Raw genomic sequence first — 11,598 nt, forward strand, 5'->3', positions numbered from 1 at the left:
TCAAAGGGTTTTCCATTCAAGATATTAATCGTAATTGGAAGAGTGTCATAGCTCCCATTTAATATATATGTACTTTGTACTTCGTCTATTTTATGTTCTTTTATGTTGTTACCTCTCTTTTTATTCTTTTTCTTTTTCTTGTACCTTGTGTTTTGGAGTATTAAGCTCTTCTCATTTTCTTAATAAAAAGTATAGTATCCTTTTCAATATATATATATATATATATATATATATTCTCAACCTACAAAAATGTCTGAGTATGCTTAAAGTGAACATATATATTACTTGGCCAAATATATTAGTTTTGTTGGATTTTCTTTATGGTGTTCATGATGATAGATTGTTGTGTAGAAGTATAAATGTTTTTTATTTACTATGGATCAGAAACGAGATAGTGGCTTGGGAACTTTAACAAACACAAGTGATAGGTCAAGTGGAATGAAGTCAACAAGCATTCCTTCGACACCTCGAGCTGATCAGAATAATGTTCCGACAGAATCCAGATTATCCCATTCTTTACAAACAGAAAGCTCCCCATCTGCAGATCTCTTATCCGACGCCAGAGAGGAGAAAGAAGCTCGTGAGGAAAATATTTTTGATCCAGAGACACCTTTGGTATGCATGTGATTGTATTTCATGTTGAAAGTTCTTGAAAGTTCTATTAGACCTGAGTTAGCGGCCGCTTGTCTTTGTTTGCTTTCTCTGATATCCATAATGGAGTAATTTGAACCTCTTTCATTGGAGAAACACAGGAAAGTAGTGCAATCCTTAGACACCAGCTAGCCCATGACGCTCTTCCGCAGAAGTTTTAATGTTATTAAAAAACTATTTTAGTATAAAAACTTGTTTGTTTCTGGCTTGAGTTGAATTTCTTTCTTGGAATCACAACTTTTGTGACCAAGAGAGTCGAATTAGCTAGATTGTTAAAAGAAAAAGTAAAGAGGTATAGACGTAAGTGATATAGAAGTAGAAGCACAAATGATATTCTTGTCCTACTCTCTTTGTTAAAATAAATCAAACAAGTATATCATCTCTTCTCGCGTGCAGATTCTTCTTGAACCCTTATTTTTGGGTTTTTTTTNTTTTTTTTTTTTTTTTTTTTTTTTTTTTTTTTTTTTTTTTTTTCCATTTCTTAAAGAGATTTCAAAAAATAATCTGTGAATTATGAGCCTATATTGCTTCTAAATTTGATGCGCTTCTTCCATAGTGCGGAAGAAGATAAATAAAATTAAACAATAACTTTCTCAGAATGTGTATCAAGAATTATCTTTCTCGAGAGTATGATTATATATCTAAGAATTACAAATTCCTTCCTTATTTTTAAATTAAGTGTAATTACCATTTTTCTGCAAAACATACTTAATTGCTTCACCATATACTTTTTTTTTAAAAAAAAGATAAAAAATAAAAAGACTTTTATTATTCTTCATACCATGATATAACTATATTTTTCTTATGTCAAAATTGTTTAATCTGTTTTGCCAGACTAGCATAAAATCAAGCGATCAGATTGACCTTCTAAGGGAACAGCAAAAGATTTTGTCTGGAGAGGTAGCACTTCATTCAAGTGCTTTGAAGCGTTTGTCTGATGAGGTTGCAAGAAACCCACAGAAAGACCAAATTCATGTAAGAGCTTATTTTCCTAAAGCTAGATGTTTACGTTCTATCAATGTGCCAGAGAACTTTAGTCTTATGGTTCTTCTGCTATTAAGTTTGAGATGAAAAGGTTAAAAGATGATATCAACGCCAAGAATCAACAGATAGCTTTTCTCGAAAAGAAAATTGCAGATGCTTCACCAAATAAAATGACAGACTTGGAAATAATGCATGTAAGGTCTTTAATAGTTTTAGTATATTCAAATTTCTTTTAAAAGCAACCTCAGTCCAGCTTATGCAAACCTGCGTGCTTGTCTTATTGCTGCAGGAAATTGATGAACTGACTGCACAGTTGAATGAGAAGTCATTTGAGCTTGAGGTGACTGATGAATTGAATATTACGAATAATCTCAAACATGTGTTTCTTATTTGAATTTACAGTAAGCATCATGAATTAATTTAAAAAAAATATAAGGTGCTTCTCATAAATTGTTATTACTTACTTTCCTGCCTATGGACCACAAGCAAAACATTTATCAAAAATCTGAGTGCACTGATGGTATTTGCTTTCTGCTTTGGTGGTCACAGTGGGGTTTTCGCATCCACTAGTATTTAGTTTAGTCCAACTTTCTTGCATTCGTATTGATAAATTGGGTCATCATTACAAAAAAAAGTTTTCAAGAGTCATGATGAAAAAAAAAAGGCATCAATTTCTCCAAGGTGTTTCTCAAGATAGTAATTCTTCTCTTGCTAAACTTTCTGGTTCTGTCTCTATAGGTTAAAGCTGCAGATAACCGGATCATTCAGGAGCAGCTAAACCAAAAGGTAAATAACTACTTTCGCACATTTTATTGAGCTAGCTGCTCCAAAAGTCATGATTTTCATGTAGTGGTTGTGACTAACATTCTTCTATCAGATCTCTGAATGTGAAGGACTACAGGAAACTGTAACCTCCTTGAAGCAACAGCTAGCTGATACACTTCAATTGCAGAACGCACCGAAAGATGAAAGATTAGCCCAGGTATCTTCTATATCCCAACATCTCCCTCATTGAGTGATCACCACAACTCACTTTCTAGCAGATTCAGTAGTGGAAAAAGAAAATATTACTAGTTATTTCTCTGTTAAGAACCTTTTTCCAATAATTTTTTTTATTGCATTTTCAAATCAAAGAACTGATGTTCCAAACTCCAGTTTTTTTACTGCTCAGTTTTGTGATTATTATCCCCGAATGATCTAAATTTATTTGATCAATCTTACGAGACAATTTATATTAAAAAGTAGAAGTAAATAAATAATGAAAAGATTGATTTTGTTCTTTCCCCTATGACAGGAGGTTGATGATCTGAAGCATAAATTGGCTGAACTAACGGATTCAAAAGAGCAACTCGAGCTAAGAAACCAGAAACTTGCGGAGGAGAGTTCATATGCTAAGGGTCTAGCCTCAGCTGCAGCTGTTGAGCTCAAAGCCTTATCAGAAGAAGTTGCCAAGCTCATGAATGAAAATGAGAGACTAGCATCTGAACTTGCTGCATCCAAGAGCTCCCCTTCACAAAGAAAATCTACTATTGGGATGCGGAATGGCCGGAGAGAGGTTATTTCAAAGCGCACAGACATAGGTCCATCTGCTGCAGAACTGAAGAGGGATCTGGCAATTAGTAAGGAGAGAGAACTTTCCTATGAAGCTGCTCTTCTCGAAAAGGATCATAGAGAGGCCGAACTTCATCGAAAGGTTGAGGAATCAAAGCAGAGAGAAGCTTATCTAGAAAATGAACTTGCTAACATGTGGGTTCTAGTTGCAAAATTGAAAAAATCACATGGAAACGACACTGATGATCACTCCAAAATAGACACGTTGCGGCTTGATGATGAAAGGTTGATATGAAGCAACTGTAAACATCATAGGTGGAAATGATCGACGATGTTGCTGTTTGTGTGTGTGTGTGAGAGAGGGTGAGAGTGAAAGAGAGAGAGAGTGTGAGATGTAAAAAATGAATTGTTCAGCGCCATCAGATTGGTGTATTTGTGTATAACAAGGTAGGGTTGCTTTCATTCATCAGAAAGAGATGCTGTTTCTTTTGTTCTCTTCTTCATTGCTTGTTTTATGAGAAAGAATTCATTTTCAATGTAAATGTAGGCCTTGTCTTGATATGTGCTTCATACATGTTTGTTGAGTATATTCAGTCTGCCTTTTGGCTAAGGTTGTGGCTTTGCGTTTAAAGATTTCTTGTACGGAAGGGGATGGAAATTAACAATAATAAGTTGAAACTATGACCCAAAATTCCCACATGTCCGTTTCTTTGTCTGTTTTGCTCTCAATTTTTCTTCCTAATGGTAAAGTTAAATATTATTGAAATTTTGAAAGTTTAGGAATATTTTTAACACAACAAAGTTTGAAGATATTTTCTATAATTTAATCTATTTCATAGTACTTTCGAATTTCTTCCCTTTGGTTTAATCTTGGATGTTTGAAAGTGTGTTAATTGTAAGAAAATTATTAAGTATAGTCCTTTATAAGGTAGAAAAATTAAACTAATGAAAACTTTGAGAAAATGTATTTTTGTTTAGATCTTTAATTTCAATTTCCTCTTAGATTACATTTTTTTTTTCTTGAAAGAAAAATAAAGAGCAAAATAGAAAGAAATAAATAAAAACTAGCTCCCAATCTCGCTTCCACTCTCCCATGCAAGACCTAACCTAAGGGTATACATGAATTGAGTTGGATTGGATTGGATGAAAAATACTCAAAAATTACTTTTTTAGCTTTGGTTTTTCTTAGTTTTCATACTTAAAATATGTTTTTCCTATGTATTTTTATATTGATATGTAGGAATCGAGCATTTGGATGAAATTATAAGTAATTCGAAGTTTAATTGAAGAAAATAGCCTTAGGAAGGGCAAAATGATCTTAAGGCATCAAAAAAGTAAAAAAGGAGTTGAAAAAGGCATCCAAGTGTTCCCTCAATGCAAAGGTCAGTGCTAGAGACCCGAGGTTGCAAAACAAGACAGTGTCTCGATCCTACAGGAAATTTACAACTCCCAACGTCATGTCGCTCATGGGAAGTTTTGCAGATGTCACGATATGTAATTTAGTTTATTTAATTCTTTCGTCTCTTTTTTTTTTTTGGTATCAAGTTCTCAAGGTTTGGAGGCCGAGAGAGAGGTTAGAGCTATTTGCAAGTGCTTTTGGAGCCATATATGACCGAAGAGTGTTGAAGAGTCGATTCTATCTTGGAGATGGAATCAGATTGTTGGATGATGCCTTCTCTTCTTCCCTTATCTTTAATTGTTGCTTGTATTTTAGTAGTTTGATTATGGTTCTATCTATGGAACTTATGTTAGGTGATTTTCTCATAGTTCTAGGGTTTTCAATGTAGTTATAGATTATTTCAAAAAAATTTCGCTAATCTTGAATTTCAATTAGCATTGATATTTTTTAGCATAATTACTTTTAATGTTGTTGAATGCTCTTATGTTATTTGGCTGATTTTTTTGAGCTATAATCTTGATATAACGAGAAGGTTTTAGATTAGACTATGCATGCTATACTATTGTTTGAATATACTCGTGTAAGAGGATAACAATAGAGATTGATGACGAAAAACCTTAATGTTTTGCTTAATTGACTAGTTCCAAGTGATTTATGAAGTAGTAACTAGGTGAAAAAAAGGTTGACTTCGAAAGGGAAAAATCTAGATGAAAAACTTCAAGATCTAGGTATTGTGTTAATTGCTCCAATTAGACCTGTTGATGAAATCAATGCCCTTAGAGTTCTCTGAGTTTAAATTATGCATACTTGATCACTTTATTTGCTTTCTTAGGATTAACTCAATTTGTTTTGTATCACAGTTAGTCCCTTGAATAAAATTGGAATGGTCTCTCTAATAGCTGAAAGAATAGATAACTGATTTCTTGAAGACGAAACTTGACTAAAGCTATTTTAACTAACACTATAATTTAACACGTGCGCTTTTGCATTATCATTGGATTTAGGGTTTTCTAGACGAACTCGAATTTTTGGGTTGGCTACCCAACACCAACCATTTAGATATGGGTGGGTTNTTATGTTTTCTTTTTCAGTATTTTAAAAAATCATAGGAAACACGGTGACACTTGTGAGAATGGGAACGAGAGAGTTGGAGATGGATGAGACGAAAAAGGGAGAATTGACACTAGCACAAGTGCACGGGTCAAAGTAATAAATATCCTGGTTATGCTGAGTATCATCCATAAAGATTAGATTATAGTATTTCCTAGATATTGTTAACTACTTGCCGATTTTATACAAGCAAATGTCAATGATCTCATAATTTTAGATTGTAAGCTTGAATTAAATAAACTAACAAATTTCAGGGACACACAAGCTAGGGTGTTGATTCAATTTTGAATTACTTATCTAGTATTGATAAAAGAATTAAATGAATAATCATTGCATAAACCTAGGATTCTAAATTCAGGATTTCCTCTCTAGAGCTCAATCTATCCTAACTGTAATTCCTAACTCATTCTCATGCAATCAGATAATTAAATACAACATTACGATTGTCCAATTATAATTCTCATACTCAATCTATCACTCACGTGCATAAATTAATTAAGATTCAAAGTCTCAATTCCATAGAAAAAAAATTCTCTCTTTGAGCAGAAACTAAGCCTCAATGCAATTAATCAATGGCAAGTAAACATCTGAGAATTTGAAATGCAATTAAAAATGAATTCAATCGCAAATCAATACATCGACAAAAATTGTTCAAAATCTCCTCAACATCCTAAGTAATTAAATTAACTACTCATGATTGGAACAAACAAATGCATCACAATAGTAATTTTTTCTAGAAATTAAAAACAAAAAGGGCAGGAATGTCTCAAAAATTGATCCCTTCGTCTCTCGACCATTAGCTCACAATCATCCTTTTCGGCTCTATTTTCCTTCAATCCTCTCTAAATTTATCGTTCTATATCGCCTCCAAACGCCTCCGATCTCTGATATCCCGAAACGTAAGAACAAAATATGATTTAAGAAGTTTGGAATCGTCGAAACATTGCGGCACTACAACTAAGTTGGAACCCTTTTGCCGGTCGTAGCACTGCGACACTATGGATAACGCCACGATGCTATACTAACTTTTTTCCACTTCAAGTTCGAAGCGCCGTGGCGCCATTGCTGAACACTGAAGGGATTTAAATCCGTGCAGAAACGTATGAACGCCATACGATTCAATTTTCAATTTGATTTTAAGACAGAAAATATAGAGAAGATGCAAAATAAAATTCATAGGATAAACATTCATAAATAATTAGCATGCTTTCTATTGTGAATTAGAGAGGAAATAAAGGGAATTAGAAAGCTTACCCTTATAACAAATTCTTCACAATTTTCTCTCTGATCTACTGCACAAACACGAACGGATTTTTGTCTTCCCAGTTCGAAAACGCAGCAATGACAGTAACGAAGAACACAGACACCACCACGAGCCCTTCCTCATTATTCTCTAGCTACATTGAGAGAGCATAGTGATTGGGAAGAAGAAGATTTTCTTTTTCTGTAAAAAAACGTGAGACCCATTTTTACGTAAATGGATGAGAGATCAAAGGGGAAGTGATGGGAAGTTACTAAACTAACTCTCTCTCAATTATTTGAAATTCAAAATGACAAATAAAATAAATTATATTAATTAATTACATAAACCAAATCTAATATAATTAAAACCATACTGTATGTTTTGTCCCATGTAACATATAATCTATAATTTATTATATCGCATATAATATAACCTATAATTTATTAATCTCTCATCTAACCTATAGAATTAATATGAATCATATTCATATTAATTTTAACCTATAGTTTTTATACGAATCATATTCATATAACTAATATTTGAATCATATTCAAGTATTATATCTCTCATTAAAATTTTATATTGTAATGTATCATATACATTATATTAATTATATCTTATAAATTAAATCTCTTCAATTTATTTGAACAATTCAAATAATTCGAAAATTAATTTGATTCTCAATAGTCCTAATTGAGCTAACGATGAGACCTTATGTCACACCCCCTCCCGGTTTACCCTCTAAAATCGAAAGAGGATGTAACGGCAACAGTTACCGACCTACTTGCCAGCACTTACTGTCTAACTTAAGTGAAACCTGCTTAAAACCTCAATATGCAAAACGACTTGGTAATAAAACAACTATGATATTAACTAGTGTAAAGACTTAATTACAGTTCCAAAAACAAACATATGTCCAACAAAAAATGATAAGAATAAGCGTGGGTCCCAAAAGAAAATAAGTTTCACAAGTTCCAGGCTCTTCTCCAAATATGTGTACAACAAAACAAGCTTAACCTAAGCTTCTTCCTTCGATCTCCAAACGTTGGGTGGCAAGCTGCAATGGATTCAACCACGGGGGAACTGACCGCTACCTGGGAAAAAGGAAAACATTTGAAAAAGGTGAATTGGTTGCCCAATGAGTGACTCATAGAAATACATTTCTTCTCAAGCCTTTCATATGCATTAATGTAAATAAATAATCACACTGAAAATAATCTCAAGCAACTTACATAGTATCATACATTATTCATAGCGTTATAATCAATCATATTGTCAAACCTTAGTTGAGAATGAGCATTCATAGCTCAAGCTCCCAAGTCCATTCATGGCCGTGAGACCCATACTTCTATCCCGTTATAAAGACTGTAGTCAGAAGACCCATACTATAGCCTCTCATAAAGAACTACTTACGTGCAGGTGGAGTATACTAAGTACCGTCAACACCTTAGATACTTCCTCGAATACCTTTTATACCTTTGGTACCCGGTATATTAGAAACGTAATATTCATGGAAAATTCGAGCATCATAAGCTTTAGGCATAGCACTTACCTAACTTTCACCATAAGAGCATTATTACCATTTAACATGCATGCTTCACAATTACAAACATGTAGTTGAAATACTCTTTTATTCAATCTTAACATATGCTAATATTAGTAGAACTCATTTAAATAACTTAAAACATCATGCTTAGGAAATGCCATGAACCCTTTAAAACATAAGTATAAACTTTAGTTGTTTGGAAAACCCATGAATGTTAGCATGAAATTCATTTGGAACGCATGTCCTTTTTTGTGTACATATTTGAAAATATTTAGTCACTCATGGATCTTTAGGCTTGGTTCTTCCTAAGCTTTATAGGCCTCCCCAATGGACGTACTTCCTACACAGAGTTTAGTTGCCACTTTGGTATCCCTTTTGAGGCTACTCTTTTAACCAAGCTCATACTTAGCAAGGGGTTACCTATTCGTCCAACATTTCCAGATTCAACTTCTAACGTAAATAACTCGAAAACTAGAACTCATTTTAAAAAAGTTCCTTTTTCAAACATGTTCAGAATTTCGTTAACAATGTTACCTCAAAGTTTCAGCATAAAACTCATTGTGATTTAACTTGGGCCTTCAAATCTTTCCTGAAAGCCCTAATCACAACTCTCTACTTGAGCAAAGATTCTAGGTTTAACTTTCAAAATATGTAACTCAAACCCTAGACCTTTTCTTGTCAAGTTCCTTCTACAAACTTACTTAAAATGTGTTCACAATAATACCCTAAAGTTTCGGCTTGAAAGTCCAAGTGGTTCAATCTAGATCTACGTTTCTTCGTCGAGTGCCTGGAAATGCCCGAAAATGAACCTTCAAATCTTCCTTCCTTCTCCGGCCCTTTTTCCGTCAAGAACTCCCTTCCAAAGCTCGATTCCAGAAGCTAGACTCACAGAGCTTTCCAATGGTATCAAGTTCGTCTGGTTTGCTCGAGAAAATCGTCTAAAACGAGCTCTTGAAATTCTCTTCTTTTTTTATACTACCGTTCAGCCCTTTTGCATGAAATCTCCTTAAGCCACCTCACCCACTAGTGGAGATTAAGGGTCGAGATTAAGCCATATGTCCGGGTAACTAAAAGAGAAGTTTAAAACTGAGCATTTCGAGCAACTCGATCCTCGTTGAAAAAACTCAATGGAGAATGGTCCTTACTCGATGGAAAATTCCATGGCTCTCTGTTGAATACTCGATAGGAAAGACTCGATACTCGATGGGAGGTGCTGGGAGCTTGCTCGATGCACGCTCCTTACTCGATCGCTCGTACCTGATGCGCGACCCTTTCTCGCTTACCTCGACGCTCGATCCTTGCTCGATCACTTGTACTTGACGCTCGGCAGCATTTACTTGATGTCTGCCTTGTGCTCACTTGACGCTCAATCACCCTTCAACACGACCAACACTTAGCTAGAAATCCTCTTTGTAAGGCTAGATTAATAAGTAACCGAGAATTAAGTTTTCATACTTAAACATTTTCCTTCTTCAAACTTATTCTATACCTCAAAGCGCACAAATCCAATCTAACTTAAATATTTAATCCAACACTTTGCTTAGCTTAAACAATAAACATAATTAAAAAAGGAAAAGTAAGGTGCGGGTTTTACACTTTAGAACCTATAGATTGAAGCTCCAATAATACTTGATTAATTAATTAAACTCTTTAATTAAATTAATCAACTTTTATTAACTGTCGGTTACTCCACTAAAGATTGACAGCTGCACTCTTCGCATTATATTTCTGTGTTCGTTGGATATAATCAATCAATAGTGCGTTGACTTTTCACAAATTGTTCGTAAGTATAGTTGGGCCAAAGTTACTGTTTTGCCCCTATAGTTACATCTAACTCTTTAAGTACTACTAATCTCTTTAATGAACAATTACTTATAGTCCAACTATAATCATAATCCCTCTCGGGTCAGGGGAGGGCGTGGCACCACATTGTTCAAGCCCCAAAATCAACCCTTAAGACAATTTCTCTACTAATCCTAACAGAAGGGAAGGAGTGAATTTCTTCTTGTGTAGCTGCGTTCCTAACTCCACAATCATACAAATCCCTAAAATGGTAGGCTTATTGAGTTGGCGAATCTGGCCACTCTCACCCATACAGATCAAAGGACCGCCTTCATAAGCAGGAGTTCACAACTCACTCAAGATTCATGTCAAGTCACTTATGGTTATCCTGGTGAAATGCAAGTTTTTTCTAGCAACAACGTTATAAAGAGAGACTAATCATTTTATAGTCTGATCTTATACAAACTCTTTGTATAGGATACCCTCGCTCACATGTCTCCACATGAATGATCAGGATCAGATCATTTGCAACACTTTACAACAATTATAATAACTATAAAGCGGGACGTATTCGTAGTATTACCAGGATAAGGTACTCAACCTTATCCAAATTACTACAGACTGTTCTGGTTATCATTTAAACATGATCCACCTGTATGTCTCCACATACATGTTTAAGTTACAACAAATAACCTTGAATTTTAGTTTATTGATTTTTGGGTTAATACAACTAAATGTCAAATAAAATACCTCTAATTTTATTAGATAAATAAAATATTTGTAAATATAATTACAAACTACAAAACCATGGGATTTAGGGCATCAACCCTAACAAACACCCTCTCGAGTTTTAGCGTCATGGGATGGCCTTGGAGCATTGCAACTCTATCTTATCTCCTTCTTTGACCTCTCTTTCCCCCTTTAATTGCACTAAAGGCCCATAAGACTTCATATTCAAATTTTTTCATCGTAATTGAAGTTGTTTTGCACAATTTTTGGTATTCTTGAAATAACTTCAAATTAACTTGTTAAACACATAATTTAACAATAAAAATTCCTAAACTAAAAGCAAAATAAAGCACTTTTTTGGGTGTTTCTTACCACTATAAACTTAGAAATTTACTAGTTCCAAGCATACAGAAGGAAAAGAAGTTAAAGTTATAAACAAATGGAATCCTAGGCATGCATGCTCTCGACTTCAACCTCATCCACAGAAAATTCATACACATTCAAACATTATCAGAGGCCAAAACTTTTTATCCCATGCATGTTTATGTGCAGTCACCTTTAATTTAAAACCTACAAACTCAAGGTTGGTGAAAAGGAATCATT

The 11,598-nt window shown here is 34.1% G+C and overlaps 1 protein-coding gene across 1 annotated transcript in view; it reads left to right on the forward strand.

Annotated features, from left to right (window-relative positions):
- Nucleotides 1–3,877, forward strand: part of LOC120073823 (kinesin-like protein KIN-7K, chloroplastic) — a 52,233-nt gene extending 48,356 nt beyond the window's left edge. The window contains exons 19-25 of the mRNA XM_039026689.1: nucleotides 385–615; nucleotides 1,486–1,626; nucleotides 1,713–1,829; nucleotides 1,925–1,975; nucleotides 2,374–2,421; nucleotides 2,513–2,617; nucleotides 2,930–3,877. Coding sequence (XP_038882617.1) covers nucleotides 385–615; nucleotides 1,486–1,626; nucleotides 1,713–1,829; nucleotides 1,925–1,975; nucleotides 2,374–2,421; nucleotides 2,513–2,617; nucleotides 2,930–3,481 — 1,245 coding nt within the window. The 3' untranslated portion in view covers nucleotides 3,482–3,877. The remainder of the gene's footprint in view (nucleotides 1–384; nucleotides 616–1,485; nucleotides 1,627–1,712; nucleotides 1,830–1,924; nucleotides 1,976–2,373; nucleotides 2,422–2,512; nucleotides 2,618–2,929) is intronic.
- Nucleotides 3,878–11,598: the final 7,721 nt, after the last annotated feature.

Source organism: Benincasa hispida, chromosome 3, assembly GCF_009727055.1.
Source record: "Benincasa hispida cultivar B227 chromosome 3, ASM972705v1, whole genome shotgun sequence".
Classification (NCBI taxonomy): domain Eukaryota; kingdom Viridiplantae; phylum Streptophyta; class Magnoliopsida; order Cucurbitales; family Cucurbitaceae; genus Benincasa; species Benincasa hispida.